At 41.7% G+C, this 26,912-nt stretch overlaps 1 protein-coding gene across 3 annotated transcripts; it reads left to right on the forward strand.

Annotated features, from left to right (window-relative positions):
• Nucleotides 1-2,071: 2,071 nt before the first annotated feature.
• LOC143902396 (uncharacterized) lies at nt 2,072-26,912 on the forward strand. 3 transcript variants are annotated; one of them, XR_013258351.1, is made up of 3 exons: nt 2,072-2,242; nt 18,196-18,434; nt 25,892-26,912. XR_013258351.1 is itself a non-coding variant. In XM_077415268.1 (3 exons), exons 1-3 carry the CDS (start codon nt 2,183-2,185, stop codon nt 26,052-26,054), a joined length of 336 nt encoding a protein of 111 aa, XP_077271394.1. In that variant the 5' UTR covers nt 2,072-2,182; the 3' UTR covers nt 26,055-26,912. The 3 variants fall into 3 exon arrangements, 2 of the variants coding, with proteins under 2 accessions (XP_077271394.1, XP_077271395.1); XM_077415268.1 differs by lacking the exon at nt 18,196-18,434 and adding an exon at nt 3,403-3,515; XM_077415269.1 differs by lacking the exons at nt 18,196-18,434; nt 25,892-26,912 and adding exons at nt 3,403-3,515; nt 4,278-8,341.

The following is a 26,912-nucleotide window of genomic DNA, read 5'->3' on the forward strand; positions in this document are numbered from 1 at the left end:
CCTGCAGACGTCGCCTCGTGGTATAGGAATTACTCCCGATGGCTTTTTAAACCGTTAAATTAACGAAACCTCGGCGCCCCTTTTGCCATCCGAGACCCTCGTTTTCACCAAAGGACAAGAAGTTTCTGACGTGGGTGAAACGTGTGTGCACACTGCGATAATACATCGGGGTGCAAAGTCCAATTTTAAAATCTGCGTCGAGGATAGATTTTGCTGCAAAGGTTTTTGGTTTCTTTAACCTTTCATTTTACACTAACATCTTTTTAGCAATTTCACATCGTAAAAATTACTAATGAAATTCTCAGGTTTCAGTTAAAATTGCGATAAATAATTTATAATTATTAATTATGGACGAAAACATGAAAAGGTATCGATTTGTTCTACTTTTTAATTGCTATACGCAATCCTAATGAAACATTACAAAACAGATTCCTTTTAAAGCGAGAGATGCCCCTTTAAAAACATCGCGAAGAACTTTTATGAATAACATAAGCCGGCGCGTAAAGTTTTGCACGAAATTCGGCCACATGATTAATGTGTTTCGTGTAGGAAATGACCCGCTTTCTTGCCTTCTCCGCCCATCGTCCTACGTCCTACGAGTCGAAACTGCAGGTCGAAATACGAACCAAATGCTGCAAAAAAACGCTCTTTGTGATGACCATAACATCTGCGCGTAAAATCGTTTCATTAATCGAATATCCGATTTCTATCAGCGTATCTGTTGAACTTTGCCATATACATATATCCAAAATTGAAATCGTACGTATACAAATTATATTTATGCAAAAATTTCACATTTGTCGCAAAATTACCGGAAATAGTTAGACATAGTCAAAACTTCTTAATGAATTTGTACATGCTTAGATGTACGAGACGTTTCACCATTAATATTCTTTCGACAGTCTACCTTTTTGACATTCACGGCATTTCTTTCCTGCGCTATCGCTCAACGAAGACCTATGTCACTTCGCATTAAAACAACGTGTCCGAAACTATTGAACCTGTCCGGAATCTCATGTTTCCATTGTTTGATCCGTTCTCAACAGAATCTCTGGAATTTATCGCTGACAACCATCCGACAGTGGTTGCCTCCTTGCAGTTCTATCCAAAAATATTAGATTACACTGATTATATAGCCTTTGACGCGTACCGATCCGCAGTCGCCAAATTTTCATGGCAAATATTTATCTCGAATTTGATACCTAACAATGTTATTCTTATTGTTAGAAAAGTTCCTTATTATTTAAAACAAATATTAATCAAGTTTTTTTTACAAAAATATCATTTACATTTAAATGTATTTAAAAACAATATTATATTAAAAATTGCTTAAAATAAATTCAGAATTTTCGCGATTGAACGTATTTTCAAAATTTATTACCGGATTGGGATACTTCACCGATTTAATGAAATAAATAACGCGTTGCGTGAAATGATTCGTCACGAGATTTACGGAGCGACGTATACGCAATTTACTGTCACAAACGCGATGTATTACGCGCCTTTACGAGTCGCGCTGGCGCCTCCCCGAGTTCCGGGTCCCGGACGACACCGATTTCGATTGGAGTCACGAGGGCGAAGCTTTCCTGTTTCCGTGATTCACGGCCGTGATGTGTGACGGTCGTTTCCTGGCGCCTGCGGGGTATCCCGCACGCCAGGACGTCCAGGAGTCATAGGAGATACTGTCGCGACATGTGTCGTCGTTATGATCGTACGACGACATTCGTATTCAGACGGACTCATATCGCCCGTTCATTAATAAATTGTTTATCGCATGCTCAACCGGCGCGACGTCAATGAAATAACCGATGTTTCAGGAAGTCGTGTCTTAACGGCTACCGTGTGTATACCTGATGCGATTCGTAATTGACTTTAACGAAGGTAAACCATTGTATCTTGTCCATTATGGTTGTCGGATATTACAAGAGAAATAAATTTTTCGTGACAAAAGAAATTGCTGCAACTTGAAAAGATGACGGCAAAAAGGAATGACTTTGTTTCAACTTTTAACGACGCAGGATAAAATAAATGTTTGTGTCTGTATGTGTATATGCATCGCGTATTCGCAGCATCGCAGTTTTCGAAATAGGGCGCGGCCGCGTTTTATCCAGCGATTTATCCGCGGGTAAAGAGTGAGAGGCGGAAGGTGCAGCGGAGAAAGGCGTAAAAGGGGCCCGTCGAGATGGCATGGGGCGGAAAGGAGCGCCCGCGGGTGCGGGTGTCATTGTTGATATACAACGCGGTAAGTGCGCGATAAGTAGACCCCATAAATTCAGTCAATCAGACGAGCCGCCTCGCGCCGCGGCGCGGCGGCCCTTTCCCTTCACGCACGTGGCAGCGGCGTTACTTGTGTGCAAGCGGCGCGATGCACAGGTCGGTCAACATTACGTGCACGTCGTGGCCACGCACGCACGCACGCACGCACGCATGCACTCCCACGCGAAAACCTGAATCCAACGTCAGGATTGTTTATCCGCGAACGTCGAACGCATTCCGGCCGTTTCAGAATTTTGCCATGCAGAAAAATCTCTCGGTAAATGTATACAGAAACATTATGCGATCGCGTATAAAAAACGCGGCGCGGGTGGTCGATGAAATTTACGGTATTATAGAAATCGAGAAAGAAATTCGAACGCTGGATTTCTGTCTGGCTCCGAATTGGAGCAAGAATGAATAAACGTCGAAAAAAACTTCAGTATGTCGAATATTTGAATACTTAACGTACTGAAAGCGAATTTATAATGGAAAACGTGTGCGATATCCACGTAATGTACGTTCGAAACTCGATACGCAATATCAATTATATTGTAGAAAGTACACCAACGTAATGTCGCAATTTATGTGATAAATGTACCTCGCGAGATTTGGTACTCGAAATAAGTGCTACATTCGTGCTCGTGAGTGCGCTCGACCGATTACTCAACAACGTTAATCCTGTCAGCACATTAGTAATTCTTAACTTACGTGACCTCACCGCGGTATCTCCTCTCATTAATTGCAATTAAGTAAATCTCGACGCGCCCCGCTACGCTGAGCCATTATATCGAGTTCCTCGCGGCGATGCACTTTCCCCGTTGCATTTTAGTCAGTGCGCGAGCATCGCACATTGATAATAAAATGTACGTAATATTATATTCGAGTCTTAATTGCAAATAAATAAAAAAACAATTCACAGATAAGTTGTGAAGATATAACATTACAAAGTAATATAAAAATTTTTGTAGCATAATATGGTTGCAATTAAAGCACACGTCTAATAAGTGTATGGAGATATAAATATGGAGATATAAATTGGAATATTTTAAGCTTGCTATAAATTTGTGATATATACATATAAATTATTTTCCTAAACGTTTATATACGAATTTTATAATCGTGTATCACATAATTTTTATTAATCAGGATCATAAATCGTCGAAAACGACAAAGACTGCCAAGGTGCCGAGAAATTTGCATTTTCCGTCCGGAATTCGTTTGTACATCGCCAGGTGCACGAAAGTTCGTGTTTTGTTAAGGTTTGTGTTTGTACTTTCTGTGATGCATCGTGCCGGATTATTCACCGCGGTTAGCCTAAGCTGTATCGAAAACATCTATCCGCGATAATGTTCGGATGAGGTTTCTTTGCGGTCTTGAAAAAATATTTTACAACCATCTCTGTCGTGACCACGAAAAGGAGCCCGACGAACACGTTTACTCGCACGCGCAGGTCCCGGAAGTTTTTCTTCAATAAATAATCGCAAATAAAAATCAATATATCGAAGCGGTCCGGAGAATCGATTTAATAAACGAAATAAACGGGACGGTTGCGGATCACGAAAAGCTTCGTACATGCTAATTACACGCTCGAGGGCTAAAAAAAAAGCTCGTTCGCGCATATATACGTGCTCCGTCAATGACAGTGAAAAAGGGGTGCTTAACTGGCAAGTTAAAACGCACTCGATCAGGATTTAAACATTCGATACTTTGCGAAGCGAAGCCTCGGAGCGTCCCGAAAATAAATGCTGCGCACGTCCGTTACGGTTTAAGATAATAAAATGCACGTAACTGTGCAAAATAAGTTTGATTAAACTACACGAACCTCCACACAAGCGGCCGATAACTCAATAATAACTTTTACGACAGTGATCTTTAATCCTTCTTTATTATAACGCATAATATACCGTTAATCTGCGAGACTTTTCTCGTTGCATTATACTAACATGAACAGTCTCGCAGAGAGATAAACTATTATATTATAATAAAACGTTGAGTCAATAATATATGATCCTGTGTTTCAGATGGTATCTACTTAAAAATAGTGGATCAAATTTTGTACGACGCTTTCGGATTTACCGTTAACGAGAGCCGCGATTTTTACACGGCTATATCGGCCCCTCGCATGTGGTATCGCGTGTCCTGATGGTCCTTCGCCGCGTATGTCAAAGTTGCGTGCAACGCGCGGTAATCTACGGGCCATTAGCCACAATCCCATATACATATACGAGCGGCACACGCGATACGCATTCTCGATATCGAGTATCCATGGGGGAGAACCGGAGCGACCGGGACATACGAGACACTTCCTCGTACAACGATGAGCCGCTTCTTTTCATCGTTGCCTCCTTCGTGCATCTCGACGTCATCGCGTCATGCGGCGCGGGTCCTTCTCTCTTTTTCACAGGACCGTCACGGGGGGTAAAGGATCGAGATGCGGTCAGTATGCTGCGTTTGCGTATAACAGCTGTGACACTCACGTCAATGTGATCCACGTGCAAGTGCATATCAGCGAACAAAAACGAGATCGCCAAGAGGATGTCCCTTTTAAGGCGAGAAAGCAACGCTGTGATTAAGTCGTTGCGCGTTCCTGCATCGCGAGTAGGTTCTTTATTTTTTGTAAGAATTATTCGACTCCTTTAATGACAACGCAAAATGGTATTATCACGTAATATTTCAATATTATCATCGTTATCACCAAATTCTGCATATTAGTAACAAGATCTAATTCTCATATTACATAGAAATAGTTTTTTCCTTTTATCTTCTTCCTCTCTTCTGTATCTTCTGTATCCTCCAAGCGCAAAATAACCGGGGAAGGGCGTCTCTTCAAAATTTCCAGACTTCTCTTTTGTTCAGCTTGTTAGCAACGGTCTAGTATAGACGTCCGTGCTTATATCAGCGCTGATATTTCGCGCCTTATCCGGCAGCGAGATTCCGACACCACCCTCGGTTGTCCCTTTCGGCGAAAATACATAAATTAACGCACTTACGTGGCGCCCGCGGGCCCCCGTTGTTGCCCCGCTACACCTGCGTTTCGGGGCGCTGAGCGCTGACAATTACCCGGCAATCGATGTATCGCCCCGGGGTGGAAGCTCAGCGCCGAAAACAGCCACGAAAACGAGAGACGGCGAGTCGATGTGAGGGGGAAAGGGAGGGCACCGACGTATATATGGCAAATTGCAGGTAATTGCCGGCCATTTGTTTGCAAGAGCATACAGTGTTCTCCAGGCTGCTCCGACCTCCGCCAATCCTCATCGCGAGCATCCACAGGAAGCGGCAAGAGGGGGCATTCGCTCTCTCCCTTCGCTCTCTCCCCCAAAATTGCGTGCTTCCTCGCGTACGGTTGTTCAGATAGCAGCGAGGAAATCACATTAGGTACCCGCATTGCAACAATATAATCCTCCGACGAACGGTATACTTATGATTCAGAATAAGAACGAGTAAAGTCTATTTGCATCTATTGATACTTAAATTGATTGATATTTGAATACTCGAATACTGATTGTAAGATATTCGGATCGAACAATTTTATATTTTTGTAATTATTTTAACTGATAACTATCGCGTATATCGCTGCCTCAAAAAATGTTTCTGCGCCCATGCAGCTCACCCCCTACCACTCTTTTCGGCATCATCCCCTCGTCTAGTCTGCTCTCCATACGCCCACGAAATTATACAGCACGTCATTCTCCCGCGTGCTCTAAAACTTCGAAGGCGAGAGTCGTGAATATATCCGCCGCGCTCTCGGCGGCTTCGGGAACTCTTTACAACGGAAGAGCCGGCTCTCGTACGCGCACGAGCGATCGGGGAATTACTCGCGATTAGCCCCGCGGATACCGCACCGAATATGCCGAGGCATCGCCAGGGTTTTTAAGGGGGACGGTTTTCGAGACGGAGAAAGTAGCATGGAGAAAAATTTTCGTCCAACCGTAAATTGCGTTCGTGGACTTGCATCATGATTAAAATAATTGCACGAATGTATATGTACGAGTACAAATACAGAGCTTGGCCGATACACGATAAAAATCATTGTAACTTTTTACGAAAGGCCCCCGCCCGTCGCAGGTTTAAATTGTATAGGTTTCGTACCTGCGGCAGTGAACATTTAAATCTCGCATAATTATTAGTTGTCAGAATGCAAAAATGTGCGGGAATCCAGTTGTTTTTATAACACAAAAGTATGGATCTCTTTGGAATTTCTCAACCTTTGTCGAGATTGACGAGGGCCTGAGTGCCTCGTCGAGATCTTTTTACATCTCTTAGCGGCGTCTTTTATCGGCAATATAGAGATGTAAATGTATTCGATAAGAATGGAAGAAATCGAAACAGAATTGCATATCGAAGATCACGGCCGTGGTAAGTTTTCAGTTCTTATCCGAAGCAAAGCGACAGAAACGAATCGGCCGTGACTTTATTATCGTCGCGTGGGTGAAGCTCTGGCCGTTCCGATGACCATCGTGGTGCACGCGAACGTTACAACTGCGGTAACAAATATAAAAGAGTGTTAAAAAATCATAATGAGTTGTAAAACTTCGATTTAGGTAATTTACCGAAGAAATGCTATATCGAAAGAAAAATTTATATTCAATATAAAAAGAAGTAATATAAAAACATTTCCAAAAATAGAGAACATTATCGAAATGATGTATTTCTTACGTATTTACGATATGTTAACAAAATTATATAACAGATGTTAATCTCACGTTGAATATATTGAAAGGATAAGTCCGTGGCTTATTAAATGTCATTTCAGCCGACTTACGAAGAACGTAATCTGGCACCGCGCATTTATTCTCGCGAAATATCGTCGGATATAAAAGCGGAGTGAGATTGGACGATAATACCTCCGACGAGAAACAAAGTATAAAACTTACGGCGCGTTTTCGTTCTGTAAATTCGCGACAGTGTGTACGCGCGCGCGCGCGCACGCACGCACGCACGCACGCAAAACAAAACCCTTCCCTGGGCCTGGCAGCCGGGACGATTTACAAAGCTGGACGCGTGTCTTTTCGGCGTGGAAGAAGCCGACCGACCCGCGTGTGGATTTGGTCGCAGCCCATTGAGCCGACTGGAACGCCGGTGCCCACGCAACGGGCATCCATCAAGGGCCCAAACGGCAAAGGACTTTGTCGAGTAATGGCGACTCTACAAAAAGTCCGAAGGCGTGGACGAGATGGAAGAACGGGGACGTGAAGAGGGAGTTGAGGAGGAGAGAGATGAACGGGCCCTGAGACCATTCTTAAGGGCCTCATAAAACCAGCAAAGTGCCACGCCGCCACCCACGTGCCTTCTTGGAGAAGCGAGAAAATACGTCCGAGGTGCAGCGAGACGAGGCAGCTGGTATATATCGAACGCACCACTTTTTTCGCCTCTTTAATTTCACCACACCGAGTGGGATTTTTGCACGCGCATCTCACCGCGCTCGGTGACGGATCTCTTGATTATTCCGAAATAATAATCTCAAATTGCGCGATCATACGTAGCTAACAATGCAGACAAACTGTATTTTTTTGCAGTCGCAGCATTGATTATAATGCCTGTCGTATGAAGAAATAAAAGCAATTTGCTAATTTCATTATCTAAATCATTAAAATTATAAAGATAATTATCAAGGCAACAAATACGATGCATTTGCATATCGAAAGAATTTTTACTCCGTATATATGATAGTATTTAAAAATAAAAATGTATTTTTCCACGTTTTTGTGGACCGTCTCAAGAAGTACATTCTATAGCGAGTTCGTCTGAAGAGCCACCTCCTCTCCTAACCGAGTGATCCTCGAGAATTCTGCAAAAGAGCACCGAGGCGAGTCAAATCTTAGCAAAATGATGAATGAATTGAGCCCCTATATACAAAGTCAGCGAGACCTTTAGGTTTTACTCATTGGTGTTGCACTGTTGAATTCCATTCGCAGTCCATTCATGATATTCCTAGGAACCTTGAATGAACTTGGTGCTCCTTGCAGCCTCAAGAGTTAAGTGCGAGCAAAGAAAGAAGAACATCGAAGCAGGACGATTGGATACGCGCAGATGGCTAGTTTCTTTAAACATTTGCTGTACTTAACAAAGGAATGTTAATAAAACATGCGAGTTGAATAAAACGATTGATAATAAGAACATTTTTCGTTCGTTCTTTAAAGACTGCGCAATGGTAGAATCTTTTCAAGATAAAACATACACAAAATATTTGTTTTATTTAGTAAAAAGATAAATGAATTTTTGTACCTAAATTACTATATAATTTTTAACTAAATGAGCCATTTAATTACATTTATATGTATCGATAATAGTGTTAAAAATACTATAGTTATTTATTATTATTATCGTATATGCATTAAGAATAAAAAGGAATATTCTGAGTCCCTTTTGGGCAGTTTTCTGCTTCGCACGTCTTGGTCTTCTCAATTTCCCAATAGTTCTTTCAAAGGATGCCAACGGAAAAAGCAATAACCTACGCTCTTTTTCGAAAAGCCGCAAAATACGCGAAGCTGATGCTTGGTCAATAAATCGAACAATTACTTAGCCAATAATAGATGAGGAAGGCGATTCATTCGAAGTCGCTTCCTCTCGGTCACCAGCCTATTGGTTGCAGTGAGAACGCGTAACAAAGTGCCTGCAGATGGGCCATCTGTCATAAATGAACTTCGAGCATCAATGAACTTGAAAACCGAGGGCACGACTTATTTTGAATGACTTTCATTGAGTCCTTTTAGCCTATTCGCGAGAAAAAGGCTCCCAACTTATATATATATTCCGTATATAATTTTATTAAAGATGTTTTATGTTGTCCTTTGTATAAAACTCTTGATTAATATGATTGTTATCTGTTATTTAACATATTTTTATAACATTATCTATTTTCGTATCTATACACAAGAATGCAATTTGTGTATAACGTTTCTTATTAAAATTTTTTAATATAGATATGCTTTGAAATAAAGTAGATTTAGTAAAATTGACTTAACAAGTAATGAAATTAGATTTTAGCTATAAATATCGTGTAAATATCTGCAATATATCGATTAGCTTTTACATTAAAAGGTATACACAGAATGTTGACTTATCTGAATGTACTAAAGAACCACTGTCGTCGAAAGGTGCAAGAGTGAAAAGTGAAAAGGTATAATGTCACCCCGAACGGTGACCAATTGGAAAACGTGACAATAGGAGGGTCCGGAACGCCTTCCAGACTCTAGCCGAAATTCGAGTGCACTCAACTTCGAGTTTTCCGACAATACGCCGGCAATATGTCCCTGCTGAAATTGTCGTTTATTGGCGACGCGATAGAATGGGAGAGCGATCACGCGATGTAAACGTTCGGAAAATGATTTTTATGCGGCTTTGATCTTCCGATTCTCACCGGTCTTTTTCATATGTAGTCTTCGTTGTAAATATATATGCAACGAGTCTTTGGCATAATCAATTTAACATCTGATCTTCGTAAACGGAATCGACATAATCGCACGCACATCAATTCACTCGCATAATAGATTATAGCCTTTGTCTACGCCGACTCCCATGGAAAACAAACGCTGCGGCTATAAGGAGGTGAAAAAAAAGTATTTTTCCTTGTAAGATGCTCCCCTAGCCGAGATGTTTGGCATATTTGTCACATTCGAGTAATTCCACGGTTGTGCGTGCACCTGCCGCGGCATGAGAAAAGCAAGAGGACACCGTAAGGATTCATGGTTAGCACAGAGAATAGGTAGCTCGGCGCGCGCTTGTTCTTGTTTGTTTGTTTCGGGTCCATATCTCTGGGCCTAATCGGCTGTGGACCAAAAAACTCGCCGAATCTCATTGGAATTTTTGGGGCAGAAGTGAATCTAGATAAAAATCGGTCCCCGGCTCGTGCACGTAGAAACAGTTTGAGTGAGGATTGATGTTGACAGATGGACGCCTCGATACAATCGTGAGAAACACTTTTGAACTTTCGACAGCCATCGATTACGATAAGTTCTTTGTATCACGTTTTATACGATAATTTCGGATAATTTTTAAATCTCACACATATTGTATCTCATATTTTGCCGATCACTTTGATCGCGTTAAGGCATCTTCAGGAATTCATCATTATAAAGTGCGAATGAAATGATACAATATCTACAAATAGCTCTCGAGAAAGGAAATTTAAAAGAACTTGAGTGCTTCACCGTGCGAGGATCCGGAGTAATCGTTTCTCAAACACTTAGGAATGGTTTTTTGACATGAAATCGCACTACTTGCCTCCTCCTTGGCGGAATTCGCCACATCGCCATTTAAGTACGTCGCCCTAACAGCTCTTGACGTGTCCAGAGGTAAAATAATTGCCGCGTGATGAACGTGCGCAGACTGTGCACGAGAATTCCAACTGCCTCTCACACTCCCCGAACTTCATCAGTACATTAAACTTGTTACGGTTTTATTGTCGTAAACACCCTGCGAACATTCCAGCACCAAGATTCGAGTTCTCTTACCAAGATTACAAAATTAAGCTTTAATGTGTTACATAAATTCTTTCGGCGTTTTATCAGATAATACTGTGCTACATACATGTTATATGATAAATGCAAAATATATAGTCCAAGTAAAAATTCTATACCGAAGAGTTTTATGTGATTATATAGTGTTATGTGAAACTTCTATATCGACGATGTGGAATCACTCAGTATTGTAAAACCTAAATCCTTGACAACAAGCGAAGCAAATAATTCGAAATTCTCTGACCGAGATGTCCGTGAAGATATACACCGAGGTCCCACCGCGCTGTGTATTTGGCGAACCAATAAATGCATTTGCAGTCGCATTGTGCGATAACATGCGGCGCATACGTGATGTGGCAGAGCGCAAACGAAAAAACAACATGTGATTTAACGCGAGAGAGGAATCGATATCGGGAGCGGAGAAAGTTTCGTATACGTATATATAATACGGTACAGCTTGCATTGCATCGAGCAAAAGATCATATTACATGAAACGTGATAAATACATATGTAGCAGTCCCTGAAAATCACGCATTAATTTCGAATTAACTTCAAATATTTGCACGTTCAGTGAAATATTACGTGCAATCAGTACAGTATAACATACGTAATATATTAAGAAGAATTTATCAAATTCTGACAAATACGTATAAATAACGTACTTGAAATTATTCTCGAGAAATGAGAATATGTTTTTCTGACAGTAAAGAATCTTTTGAGATCTTAGATGCCTTGGACTCTATTAGCTCTGTTAATTCTCTTAGTTCGGTCTAACGCTTCTCATAATATTTGCTCGTTGTCGAAGATGGATGATGTCGTGGGATTGTTTTAAGACTACGGAAACACTGCAGCGTTGAAGCAGAGAAAACCGTGACGCGTCGTGATGAAGAATGATGACAGAGACGGTCGTGCGTGGATTTTCTGCCGCTTTTTTACGTATCTCTCATTCTCATGCAACATCTCACAAAATAATCGTCTCTCGCAAAATATAATCAGGATAAATTTTTAAAAATGAGATGCTATAATTATATTATCATTTTGACAACTCTAGAATAATAATTACATTGATACGAAAGAATTATAAACGTTTCGTAAAATACTTTTGTGCTTTATCGAGCAGAACCGCGAGCCGAACTTCGCCGCGAACCGATCATGCGTCCACATTATCGAGCCGAACCGCGAGCCGAACTTCGTCGCGAGCCGATCATGCGTCCACATTGTCGAGCCGACGGGCTCGCGCGAGGCTCGCGAACCTCGAATCGAACATCAGTGCGAACCATCGCGTACTCACCCCACGAATCTGCAAGGATTTTGATGATACGCGGTTTGGCTCGCAGTGTCCCACCAAAAGTCGGTATTTCGACGAAACATCAAAAGATGCTTTTTATGATCAGATTATACGCTTTGTCGGGTGGTATATAGACTGGTAGTTAAGCTTCGAGCTAGACAAATAATGACAAAAAACAAAAAATGAACGATGAAAGAAAACGTGAGTAATTGCCCAGTCGCTGTATTTGATTCTATCCACGTATGTGCAGTCTACACGTCTACTGATAGACAAAATGGAATGGTCTGATAAAAAATGTTTAAAATTAATTAGTGATTATGATAGATAGAAGATTATTATATACGGGACGCTAAAAATCCCGAACATTATAACAATTAAAAAAATGCATATTTATATTTACAATCGTATTTTTAACGTTGCAATATATATTATAAATTTATTGCGTATTTATCATAGATTTAGAGTATGTGTTTATGCAATATTAAATATAGTTGGTACCACTCTAAATATATAGTTTTATGGTTTGAAAAGGAATTAAGCTTTGAATACAAGAAAATAATAAAAGCACGCATATGTATACACATATTTAGTCGTCTTTTCCTGTTTTCATACTTTTTTTATAAGAAGAAATAAGTAAAGAACTCGAATGTGATAGTGACATGTGATAGTGACAAAAAGATGACGACATTATTGGCATCTCTGCAAAGAGAAAAAGCAAAAATAAAAAAAGTATGGAAACAGGAAAAGGGGTGAGTGAATATATGTATATGTGCTTTTATTATTTTTCTATATTAATTCTTAATTCCTTTTCAAACCATAAAACAAAATTTAGAATTAATATTGCATAAACATACTCTAAACCTGTGATAAATACGCAATAAATTTATAATATATATATTGCAATGTTAAAAAATACGATTGTAAATATAAATATGCATTTTGCATACATGTATTAAGAATTTATATAAATTTTATTATAAATTTCAATACGAGATTTAACTTGAAAAAATTTTAACTCATGTTCGCGGTTCGCGATGGAGTTCGATTTGAGGTTCGTCTGCAAGTTCTGCTCGAGATTCGGTTCGGGACTCGGTTCGCGGTTTGGCTCGATAATGTGGACCCTCCTTAAGAATACTAACGCGGATCGCCATTCTATCGGTCTTCTGCAAACAGAAATTCGCCAATCACCGGACACAGAGCGTTTCCGATGCTTTCCGAAAGCGTTGAAGCATACAAAACGAATTCGACAAGACGGCGGGGCTCGATTCGGCTGTTCACGGACGGTGGGTTTTTAATGACTTGTACAAATGAAGTTTCGATAAAAAGGAAGACGGTCGGAGTCGGCTATCGCGGAGCAAACGGCAGCCACTTATCGCGGACATGATGAAGAGAGTGCAGGGTGGGCGCGGCAACCGAAATGCAACATCGTCTCCGTCTAGACTCCATTTCACGGTATAACGCCGCGTTCTGCCTCGGTAAGATAAAAGCCGCCAACTGGCTAACGAGACGGTATTGTTTATTTTCCCATTTAGACCATCGCGCCGTATAACCAGTCTTTATTGATACGGAGCAGATGCAAAGTTATAATAACGGCTCTGATGTGGATACGGCTCGATCATGTACAAATGCATGAAAAGTATTCTAACCAAAATGTATACGATCTCATTAATACCACCAAAGTTAACTATAAATGACATTGCGTATATGCATAACAAGAATATACAGTGCATATAAATGTAAAGACGCTCTTCAGTTAAATTGCTTTTTAATATCTAAGGAATGTAAGAAATGTATTTAAAAACATTTCCGCACGTATAAATGTGTCTGGACAAGTAAAATTGTAAAACATTTGTTTTGTAAGGCTCTATATTTTTAACATTATAAGTTAGAAGTTAAGTCGAGTTCTTTGTTAACTTATTCATTACCTTTATCAGAGGACTTTTAAAATTTTATTTCAAACAAATCAAAAGTAAAGTAAAAAGCTTTAGAGAGCCACAAAGGAATAAGGAATAAAGTATTTTGTAAAAAGTACGGTAGTCCATTGCGGTGACGTACATTCACGAGAGCTGATGCGACGTCTTCATAGACTTGAATCGACTCTTCCGACGAATCGTTTCCATCGCACGAAAAAGCCACGATGGTTCCTTCTGCGCGTTAATCCAATACTAGTTTTTGCAGCGGACCAACTTTCAGCGACGTCGACGGTCGTTCATTGTAAATCGATAGGTTCTTCGCGAGCCGCTCGCAGTCGATGGCAAAAACCGAATCTCAACTTCGTCCCCTTATAGTCGTACCGATCGCCGGACTCCCGAGGCCGCTCATCGAATAAATATTTCCTCTATCTCGACTTCTCCCTTTCAACAATTCCATATCGCGGAATCCGAACGGACAACATCATTCAGGCAGGTGCTCGATCGCGAATCATTTTGCCAACTTATTCTTCTCTCTCGACTTAACGATTTCGCTGAACGATCTGCCGCATACGCGACGATATGATAATCGAGAGAAAAACTACCGACGATCTCCGTTACGAGATACCGATCTGTAATATCAAAGTGACTTTTCTTTTGTGTAAATATTCTTAACCTTTATTTGATTTTCTCTTGATTCCATAAATTCTTCTTCATATTTTACAAATATATTAGAAAATGATTTAACTGAAAGATATTTTTGTTTGCATTTATATTATATCTATACTGTGTAATATCCACAATTAATTCTGTGATATTAACAAGATATTAACATGTATACCTCGGTTAAAAAATTTTGACGTTAGATTTACCTATTACGCTTACTCTCAATCTACTTTATCATAATTGTTTACAGGTAAAGGGTTGGCCTCGTGATGCACCGAAGAAACCGAACGAGAATATAATGCACCCCTTCTCGACGGATGGAGAGAATACAATCCAGAACCGCAAGCGAGCAATTCGTATACAAATGCGATACTTGAGTGGCGACACTTCATAACAGGGCGATTCAGAAACTGGTCCAGGCTCCCCTATTTTGTTTCACCCCGAGTAGCGTGCCCCATGACAAAGGAAGGATGAACGAATCTTTGTTGTCGCTAACAACAAGTGTAACGGACGAGAGGGTGTTCGCGCAGTGGAAAATCATCACCTCATAAGAAACTGCAATAATTCGCTTTTTCTATTAGTATTCGACCATAGAGCAAGATCGAAATATTTTCTATAAGGATACATTACAACTACCACGTAAAATCACATTTCTTTTTGTTAGCGGATTAATTAACGATAACTTTGATTACTATCGACCATTTATAAAAAAGTTACTTTCATATTTGCTTCATATTACAATACGGATATTAATGAATCATGAGTATCATACCAGATTTTGAATACTCTGTAATCGAGATTGCAAAATTCTAAAAGATACCGGTTATTCGTTACGCGCATAGCGCATACTATCAATAAATAACATTTATAGAGTGGTCATGTTCTCGCCGCTCCCTCCCAGAATTTTCGTATGCTTCCGAGCGAAAAACCACCCCACTCGAAGGACGAGTTTCGTTGCGGCAATTGCCCATCTGATAAATGATTTGCGTATTCAAATAATTTCGAGCCAGCCGGATCTTGGTCCCTCGACATTTTTTTTCTCGTGAAGTATAACGGACGAACTGTCGTCCGCGTGTGCAAAGAACGGACACTCGATTAGAACCGTTGGAAAACGCGCGATTCTTTCTAGACAAATAACGATAACAAGTCGAGTTATTTTAAGTCGCTGACGCAAAATGATAAAGCGAATTGTCGCGTGCAGATCGCAGGTAACCATGGATATTCTCTCGCGGTGCACCACACCGTGATACCCTCTCGTCCCTTCGCGTTGAAAAATGACGGTGCCAGGCTGGCGTCATTAAACTTCATTTACAATCCACACCTCATTATAATACAGCCGCATGCGCATCACGCTCGCACAAGGTGGGGATACCCGTTGAGATTAGCCGGGAAAGAGCAACTAACGACTGGCGGCGTCGACGACACCGAAAAAAACTGCTTTGCAGCGCCGGCGAAAGGGCCCCGGAGATGCCGCTCGGGCCCGGGCAATCGCTCATGATTTCGCTACTTTTTGCTCATCAATTCAAGCCACGTCGTCCCTTGTGCCCACCTCCTACCCCCGCGCCTCCGACGATAGCAAGAACGTTCGCGGAGTGCCTGGAGTACCACCCTCGATTTAGCATCTTATGCGAGAATCTTACCGTCTTCTCCAGGCAATTTAACACCTTCCCAGACATTTGCCTGCATCAAGATGTTACGGATGAGTTTTTTCTGTAACTTCATAAGTAGACCGTGGCTTATTACATACATGATGTACTCGTGTTCCTTCATGTACCCTTTAACTAATTTGAAATGCATTTACTTCTACACAAAGTTTAAACAGATGCAACAACTTGAAAACAAATAGCATCTCGAAATTTTTATCGGGAAGAATTAAACTCCAGACAAAAATAAGCATTACCTCCCTACGAAATTATGTCAACCAAGGTAGAGCTTACCGCTCTTGTCTCGCGATAAAGAATCGACATATTCATATGCGACACACGCAAGGGACGCGCAACCCTTCTCCGTACTTGAATGGCGGCCAGTTTCACGTTAATCTCCTGGCATTGACGAACACCTGACCGCACAAGCGACACTTTATTGCGCAGGGCAGCGTCGCGAGCACGTTGCATAACGAGGCCCCGAAGGAAACACCGACAACAACCCCTCGGAATCGGCGAACTGTAAACCTCAGGTGGCCGCCGCGATTGTCACGAGGGACATTCACACCCCGAAAGGAGATATTCTTGCCCTATCCTTTCTCACGACATGGCACGGCGATTCACCCTTCTTCATCCCCTGCGATCATCTCGAGTCGCCGCGTCGTCTCGCTCACGTCGCATCGTCTGCTGATTTCGTATTCAGATGTCCCGTCGACCCTCATTGCGCTGCTGCCGGCCCCCCGTCGACTCGGATAAACCCGTTTAATTGAGATCATCCTTACCCGTCAAAGCGTCGCGTCGATCCTCGTCCCGATTGAACGACAGGAGCAGGAACGATCAAATATTCAGATAAGAAATACTACTCGGCACACAGACGAAAAAATCGCCGATTGTTTCACACTTTTACCCCGACCGGTCGCAAGTAAATTTATACTTTCGCTTCATGAGCGATTTAAACATTACCGGACCTTTCCAACGGAAAGGTCTGAGAGTCTGTACGTATATGTGTCGCTGGATTATCCTATGTGTCAATAGGACAATATGGAAATGAAAATAAAATCGCACACACACACACACAAACAGAGAAAGAAATTATGTTAGTCCAGTAAAACGGCAAATATATCTAATTAAAAAGACATAATAATTTTCTTTTAAGTATCTATTAAAATATTAAATATCACAAAAAAGAATAATATTCTTTCTGTCTAGAAAAATATACTTAATATTCTTCCTTTTCAGAGAAATGTAGGAGTTAATGCGTTTCTGTATACAGGTAATTGCACATAAGTTTCACGCTGATATATGTATATCGTACATGTATAACGTGTCGAGTTCTCCAGTTTCTTCGCGATCACGCAATCGGGATATATCGATCCTATCCATTCATAAATTCGCCGCGGACACGCGCTCGCGTGTGCTCGCACGAACGGATCGTTTTCGCAAGATATAGTAACGTCACGTAGATCGTCATTTTGAGCGACGTGACAAAATTGAAGATGTCAAGCGCGTCTAGACGCTGTCTCGTCAAACTCAACGCAACGTCGACACTTTATCCAATTGGACGGTAATAAGTGTTATTGCCGGCCTCAGTGGCGGAAATGCGTGTTAGCCAACAACAAACCTTCATGCGTTCAACCTGCGATGATAAACGCTGAGGTCTCGGCCGATTATACATTCTTATCTATAAGCGCTACATAACAGAATGATATCGATAACACGAGGTAACGAAAGAATGACATGACGTTTATCAAATATAATAAAAATGTGATATATATATATATATATATATATATAATAGACTCGGTTATTTCGCTCTCAATCGAACGAGCTTCTCAGTGTTAATAGAACAATCACTTCTCGTCAATATAAAATGTTTCTAAAAACAAAGCTCTGAATAATCTTGAGCAATTTAGAAGTTCAAAAAATAATTCCACAAACCCGCACCATAATTTCGCTACTATTTTAATTTTTAGAAGGAGACCACGTGTGAGAAGGTATCACCTGTCGCGATGGTGCTCTCATGCTGTCTATAAATTTTCTCGTGGACCGTCATATCGTGGCCGAACACTGGACTTCGTTAGGGTCAATAAAGTCACCAAGATATCAGAATCAGAGTTGGCGTCCAGCGAGCGCGTCATCCCTTTTACTTGTGCCCAGACTGGTATACTGGAACCATAACGGTTTATGGTACATCGCGGGTTTATGCGCGCGTGTAAGCTTGCACATGCTCTCTCTCTCTCTCTCTCTCTCTCTCTCTCTCTCTCTCTCTCTCTCTCTCTCTCTCTCTCTCTCTCCCCCCCCCTCTCTCTCTCGCGACGCTACGTGCGCGCACGAGCGTGTATCCGCAAATACACATGGCTATTATAGACATGTCACAGTCGCGTATGGGCGTCGTTCGCAATAAAAAATCCCTTATGTATATATTATCGGCGAATCGACGATGCGAGGTATTTATCAATCGCTATATACCACGTTGGTCTCGCGAATGTACGTTTAAACGTGGCCTACCTACGCGCGTGACTCAATTTCTTCGAAAAAAGGTCAGAGATCCATCGAAAATCGATATCAACTTTGATGCGGCATTTCCACCTCTCTGAACATCTTCATTTTGCATGCAATTCGTGAAGCAGACAAAGAATACAACGTATCTTTTTCGTGGGGCAACATAAATTCGGTAAACCACCGGTAGTTGCTACGTAAATGTATTATACATTTGAATATACGTAAATTTTTACGATATTTTTCGACGTTGCTGGCTAGCGTCATCGGCAATATTTCTCGCTTGCGTTTCTGCGATTCGCTCGGCGTTCCGCGGAAAAAACCAAGCGCCGGGCAAGAGCTACAGCATTGTAAAGGCCGCGTACAACGCGTCGTACGTTACGCGCCATGCAAAAAATTCGACTGATTTATCTCGCGGCGTACTACGACGAAAGAGCACCGGGCGACTTTTCACGCGGCGGAGAATTACTTTCTCGTAAAGCCTTGCGCGTAAGGCGGCATATAATATACGCGCTTCTCCGCGCTGAAGAAAGGAGACTGGGAGACAGAAAAGGAAGGAAGCTGGCAACAGAAGAGGGAGAGTGTGCGAGTCGCGGGACACCTCTCGGCTTGAATTACAGGGTTCTAAAGACGTAGGCACCTGTCGTGATTTACAGTCGCGAAATTATGGTTACACGATCGGTAACGATACCGCTCGAATGCGCGCGCGCGCGAACTTCGCTCGGGCCATTATCTCTGGCCGGGGTCCCCCACGAAACCGCGAGATATACGATCGGCGTAAACTCGAGTACGAATTACGGGCACGATGATGACGGAACAGGCAACACGTGGCGACCAATTACGGTTTTCGCTGGGGTAATCTTTTAGATCAGCCTGAAATCCGCTGTCGTTAATAATATTGTAAGTGCCAGTATTAAATTTTAATAACGTTTGATCATTTAAAAGTTTACTTATTAAAAAATGTGAAACTTGTGCTGAAGTAAGCTTCAGAATAGTTAGATAATAGATAAATGTTATTCTGCTTCAATGTGCGTAATATAGTAATATGTAAGATATTTACTTTATCAGAATTTAAAATTTTTTATTCGATGTTCTGTTATGGTTGTTCCGTAAAGATATATATAGGAATAGAATTTACCAGCCAAGTTGAATCAAGATTCGCGTATTTTTCCGATGAAATTTTAATCAAAGGTAAGATAATATCGTGTAATATCACGTAATATCGTGTAATACAAGTCATATAATAAGTAAACCGGTCGAACGTATCTGGCATAAGGCTTGTACGGCCGATTCGGATTTTATCACGATTTGCCACGCATGTAATCCTCAAAAACGGCGATGTTATCACGTCTCACGAACCAGCGTATAAATTCATTGATACTCTACCTCTCCCGATTTGTAATACAAGTCTTAATAAATATCTGCTCTCTACCATGGGACTCGTGAGAAGATACAGTGAGATTAACAGAAGCGCCGAGGAAGAGGCAGCGAACAGAGGAGACGACCGACGAGAAAAATCCTGGTTCACGAAGAAGAAGAAGGTGTACACTGTACAGGGCCCCGGCCGCGGCGTGCTGCTCGGGGACGAAGATGGCAATGAGGAAGAGGAGAGAAAGCAAGGAGAACGGGCCCCGCAATCTACGTTTCCATCTCGTGGCGCGCGCGTGTCCGTCGAGACTCTCATCCTGGCTGGACCGCGGACGGGGGCCTCGTGAGACGAGGCCACCTGCCAGCCGAGTCAAGCCCCCTTCGTCCCTCTCGGTGCCTCTGTCCTGTACTGACATCGCCCACGGAGTGGGGCCCCAGAAGATGCACCCGCGAGACCCAACCCCTTTCCAGGCGAGCGCACTCCTACAGCATTCTCGCGTTATGCTTCTCGACCCCGGTGATCTTCGCGGATGATTATATAGTGGGCATGCTGGCAAGACCGCAGCCTCGGACGGAGTCACGAAGGGACTCGCGTGCATCGCGATCTATCGCGCTTTAATGATCAATCGACAGAAACGTGCCGTATCCCGGGATTTAATGATCGCAAGTTAGAGGGATATGAACATTTACGCGTTTAATAATTTAATCGTTCAGACGTTTTGTGAGAAAAGAAAAATCGAAAGTATACCTAAGAAACACCTTTAATTTTTCTCGTATTAGAAAGAGAAAGAAAGAGAAGCAAGCGAAGATAAGAGTTTATCTAAATATTCAATTTTTTCTTGCCTAGCTTCTAAAGAATAATATAAATCACTTTAATTTGTATATTAGTATATATATAAGTTTTGCACTCTAAAAAAAAGAGTATTTTCTGCTCATGAATTGCGAGAATTTAAACCGGCGGAGCCAAAAATGACGAGCATTTTGCTATAATAAAATCCGAACAGAGAAACCAATGTGGAAAATACGCAACCTTCTCGGTACACCAATTATAGTCGGGATAGCGGTAATATCCCGATAATTTGTGCGAGTAATTTCCTGGCGCAAGTGATAATCACCATGAAAATAATCCGCGAACGTGACGCCGCTTAAATGCTGCCCCTTTCGATCATACTTATCTTCCATTTATGGACTTGATCTCGGTCATTTCAAAAAATATGAAAATAACAAAAAAAGATAGATTTCAACAGTATTTATATCTGATGAATATCGTTGTAATAATAAATAATATAATAAAATATAAAAATCTCAATAATTAAATTTTGAATAAAAGTTAATATTATTATTATTTAATAAACAAGAATTTATTAAACATAGTTCCATTAAGTATTTACTTATGTTTCATTTTCAGATCACTAAAGTTGAATTTCTGCAAAAATAATCTTTGTTTCTTATACGTAATAGTCTGAACCAAAATCTGAATTTCTAAAAAATACTCCATTTCTCATTTAAGATATCGTCTTTCTCAGATTTCGTCTTGCTCATTTAATGCATACGCGAATTTTGATATTACGAAAGATGTTTTTTAAAAAAAAACAGAGAAGAGCTGTGCACAACGGAAAGAGAGAGGGAAAAAGAGAGAGAGAAAGATTATCCCTTTGGGGGGACCCCCGCTAGGGTGACCTCGGGTGCCCAACGCAGTAAATCCCTCGGTGGTTCGAGAAACGCGAGACCCGTAAATTACGTACTTTGCTCATGCAGAAAGGATCGCGTTCAGGTGCAGAGGTCAGCAGAAATAATGACGGCGTACCCGGAGAGATGATCTATCCCGTAATATCTCACGGCGTGCCTCGCGGCCGTCACGAGACGCTCAGGACTCGCGCTGTTTCTCGAGCGATTTTAAATGGGCTCCCTGTCTTTTGACAGACAACCGCGAGTAATCTCATTCCCCGTGCATAATCAAAACGAGATTTCTTAATGCTGATACCAAACAGGTACGAGAAGCGCGGATCGGAGCTTAGAAGCGCGATGTCATAGTAGTGAATTAATCTCTTAGGCCCAGTTTCACAAGTGTCTTCGTCTCTTTCTAAGGGGGACGTTAGAAGAAGACGAAGAGTGAGTTAATCTAAGATTAAAAGTTAACCGACACTTGTGAAACTGGGCCTTATAGCACAAACATTTTTTTTCTCCTACAGGAAGAATCCTTTTTTCATCAAGTAAAAAAGCTGTTCTCATATAAATAAAATTGCGATGTTATTCCAGGGGAACAAAGATAATAGATAACGGCACTAGATTGCGAATAAAATTATAAAACGACTCAATCAATTTTTCTACAATACAACAGATAAAAGCCTCCACGGTTAAATGCCGAAGATAGGAGTGAAGTCGGGAAAAGAAACCTGCGGGTAAGCATGTCACGATCGTATCGGAATTGCATCTTCCCTCCCTATATGATTCATCATTCCACCGACAATCGGCGGCCTCTCTCTTTTTCTTTCTCTCAAATCTAAGCCGCTAGCTTCGGTCGCGACCGTCGACACTGTTGTAATCGCGTCGTAAACGGGTGACAAAAGGAGCAATATGCGCGCGTGCATCCGCCCGCGACTTCCCACGTCTCGTGCCCCTAACGTTCCATAAATATTTACGCGATTTCATTCATTCGCGCCACGTAGTACAAGTCCGCCCGTGTGAATACACTCGGTTCTCGCAGGGCGTCGTATGCAACAGACCCACGCGACGGGAAGTATCGTCGGGCACGGTTTTTCGCGCAACAAAAAACCGAAAGCTTTGTTCATTTCCGGCAATCCCTCTTTCGAGTTATCACGACGATTCGGCGAATGTTGATCGTTAAGATTCTGTAAAGCTTACGAGATTTAACGCCTTTCCTACCTAAAATTCTGGCTAAAAGATCGCGATTTCGTGCGCAACGTGCGGCTTTGCAAAAAGTCTAACAACGACGATATCACATCGTCGCGCAAGACAATAAAACGTCTTCGAAGAAGAAAGAAGACGGTGACGAACAAAGAAGACAGACAGAAAATAATGTAACAATAAAAATGGCCCTTCAGCAAACGCTTTTCTACTGTCTCGCGGGCTGTCACTTTGTGCACCGAGAACCGAGAACAAGACGAGGCTGAACAGTTTGAGGTCAAGTTATTTTTCAACGAAACCGCTCCGGTCTGCTTACCGCGCAAGCTGCGGACATTCGCGCGCGAACTTTTTCTCCGATCATCTTGTCTCGTGCCTCATCTGCGTGACATCACGATTACATGGGAACGAACGCCACCGCCGGCGATCGTAAAGACCACCGGCGGACATCGAAGTTGCAAACTGTGTTCAGGGACGCATTCTACTCTTACGCAGGCAAGACTGCACACAGATATAGTTTTTATGTCAATAACCTTCAGATCATTTTTAAAAAATGCATTTTTTTTTACAAAAAAAAATCTTGCGATACATTTTCTTCACATTTTTCTGCATTAAAATTATTAGTTTTCATAACATTATTAAGAATAAGAATATTAACTAATAAATCAAATAATTTAGACGATTATTGACTCTGGTATTACTTGATCAAGAAAATTTTGTATATAATTTAAATAGACGAAATTAAAAATAAATAAACACGATATGTGATTACAAAAGTGGGCTTGAAATTATGATCGTCCCTGACGCTGGCAACCGCAAGAAGCGCTATCGATTTCGAGGTGGATTAATCGAGAAATTCGCAGTGGTCGCTAACGCTGCATACCACGATATGGATCGAGAAGAGAGAGAAAGAGAGAGAGAGAGAGGACTGGAGATCAATTTACACGCCCGTTAATGTTCTCGTAACGGAGCGTTTTTTGGATGTAAACGTGCACATCGCTGATACGCCATAAAAGCGCAATAAGTTAAAAGATAAATTGCACTCGCACAGCCAGCCCGTAATTACTTTCTCTTGTCCGTTGCAAAAGTATGTTTTCTATACTATTCCGTTACCACTTTAATTTTAATAAGAAAAGCAAGATAGACGATGATCCATCTACCGACTTTATGCTGAAAACCATAATGGATTCGCGCCATTGTTAATCTTTTCCTTCTGGCAACCCTAGCAACTAGTAGTAGTCACCAATCGAAAGAGACGCGAATATGCAAATCCCCTCTCAAAAAAAGAGAGAAACCAGAATCTCCACCATTCACTGATCGGTGTATGCAAATTCCGTAATGACGGATCAGCCAGAGCACCGTGACACGTGACGTCATGCTCGCCGAGTAGGTATCAAAATGATTTTGATAAATTCGAGCGTTAGATGTTCTCCCCTTCGCGCAGCGAGAAGGCAACGGTCCATCTATCAGTATTATGCCAGCCGTGGGAAGAAGAGATTGGGGTGGCTCCTTTATTTGAGTCTTTAATCGATTCGAATCAACACCGTGATGCATCTTAAGTCGAAAGACACTCACATCGTATAAGGTTTTGGTCGTATTACAAATTAAATTCCAGTCTATTTGGATTCTAATTCTAATAACAATTTTTAAATTCTAACTTAATTTAATATACCTACGTACGTAAATTAAAATATTTAAGTAAAATTAAATTCTTATTTTATATACTTGTGACGCTAACGAATTCGCGATAACGATGCACTTTTAATGCAATCGGCGAGAAGAGTTAAAAAGAATATTACCACGTTGCTTTTATCTATTGCGACGAATGCTCTCCGACAGTAGAAAAAGTGTCGATCGTGAAACGTATCGGGATATTCGATCTTCTCGCTAGATGACATTGATTTACATTTGAATAGGATGCCTATCCCCTCGCAGGCCTCACTACGTCGGAAACGAGGAAGAGAAAGAGAGAAAGGAAGACGAAGAATAGGCGGTCTCGAAATAGCGATAGATAGAGAGGAGAGAGTAAAACCGCGCCGGTCGCTCGGAGTCATCGGCGTCATCGCAAACTAATAGACGTCTGATTGCGGTTGCCCGCGAGAGTTTTGACTCGTCAGTACAAATATTTATCTTCATCCCCGTGTGCATTCACGCACAGCGTGCGATGCATTAAGGCGCCGATCGCGCTATCGGCGCATACAGATGCATTAATCTTGATCGGCGCGCTCCGCAGCACACGCAACATATTCATGGCGGACGAGGCCGTATATGCGGGGGGTTGAATCAATATTTAACTTATTGCGACTGACCGTGGCGCTGATTAATGGACCTGTACGTTCTAGAACGAAAAGGCTGGATATTTCAAAACTGAATTTTCCACGCGATAACATTCGAGAGAAATATCGAGGTCCTAAAATATTATGGCTGATATGAAAAAAATATGAGCGCGCGCGTTCTAATCTAAAAAAAAAGTTCTATCTTGTATTTTAAAAATGCACTAGAGAGTGTTATTACAGATAGAATTTAATGTTTTTGTCCTTAATATTCAAACGTACCGGTTCTATAAAGCAAACTTATTTTTAGCTTTTTACGTAAGGTATTCGAAGTTGCGATATGCACCCACGCACCGTAGTCTGTGATAGGTAGTCGGATTCATGTCCGGGTCAACATTGCGTATCCGTAGGATGCACGTCGATGCACATGTATGCACCAGCAGTTCGCCCTCGCATCTTGCGCGCTACAAGAACTCGACCAGGAGACTGCACGTGCGATGTAAATGAACGGCGATAAAATTTCCATTGCGCATATAACGTGAACGTATTTTCAAAAATATACACAATAAGATGTGTACATTGTGCTAAAATAATCAAATAAAATATCAAACGTATCACGTACCATGAATTGTCAACAAGTTATTTCAAAAATTTTCAATTTCAGATTGATAAAATTGGCTTCTCACACAAAAGATTTCCGAAGAGAATTCCGGATCGAATTTTTTTCAAGGCTCGCGAGATGTTCGAAGATCAACCCAACAGTCGACATTCCCGGGGCAGCGCCAGCGTCGAGATACGACGGCGGCAACGTGGACGACGAAGTGTAGGGGAAAAAAAGGGAGCGCACGCATTGTCAACGCGCCCGAACCGTAGTTCGAGCCTGTCAGCCATAACAAATTGTAACTCCGGTAGCCGGACGCGGTGTCGCGGCCACGGTCCGCGTGATTAATTGTAACGTCGCTGCCGCATGCCCGAACGATTTTTTCTACGAATTATTTGCATGTCAAGGCGGATTGATGGAAGCGCGCCGAAGCGAAGGGCCGCGCGACGGACACGGCGGACGCATCTGAATGCAACACGTGGACACACGCGCGCGCGCGCGCTTGGACGTACGCGCGCACAAGCGTGTACGTGCAAACGCGCCCTCGGTGAGCACGACGCTGCCGCGCCACGTCGCGATGTTGAATTCCCAAGGTGGGAATTTAACTTTCAAATGCGCCGCGGATCGAGACCAGGTATACGCTGCACCGGCGCCGCTCTTTCGAGAACGCGCATAATTTCCGCATGCAATGCGAATTTCCGCGATATCATCGCGCGATACGCGCCACATCACCCTGAAGTTTCTTACCGATGAAAGATCGTATTTCCTAGTATATATGAGAAAGACGATTCAATAACAAAGTGCTTGCGACAAACGTATTTTGCCTTAATGATAATTTTGGAAAATTATTAATATTCCATCAATATTAAGACATAAGTCGCACAAGTTTTGTTCGCTTTCAAAAAGTTCGAAAATTATATTTAATATCATCTAGTAGTGAGAGAGAGAGAATTGCCAAAGTGGTAAACGTACTCGTTATTTTCTTCAATGGATTGTCTAATAACGTTATATTTAATTTTCTACATGCAAAGTTAATTATAATTTACATATGTATATCAATGAACTATAATTAATGCGATAAGCT

This window comes from Temnothorax americanus, unplaced genomic scaffold (assembly GCF_048541705.1).
Source record: "Temnothorax americanus isolate GAGA-0224 unplaced genomic scaffold, ASM4854170v1 Scaffold4, whole genome shotgun sequence".
NCBI lineage: Eukaryota > Metazoa > Arthropoda > Insecta > Hymenoptera > Formicidae > Temnothorax > Temnothorax americanus.

Coding starts and splice junctions, on each gene's coding strand:
- LOC143902396 (XM_077415268.1), top strand. CDS start 2,183: ATGGCATGGGGCGGAAAGGAGCGCCCGCGGGTGCGGGTGTCATTGTTG. Junction 2,243..3,402: donor CATTGTTGATATACAACGCG/GTAAGTGCGCGA, acceptor TTTATTAATCAG/GATCATAAATCGTCGAAAAC. Junction 3,516..25,891: donor AAAGTTCGTGTTTTGTTAAG/GTTTGTGTTTGT, acceptor TTTCAATTTCAG/ATTGATAAAATTGGCTTCTC.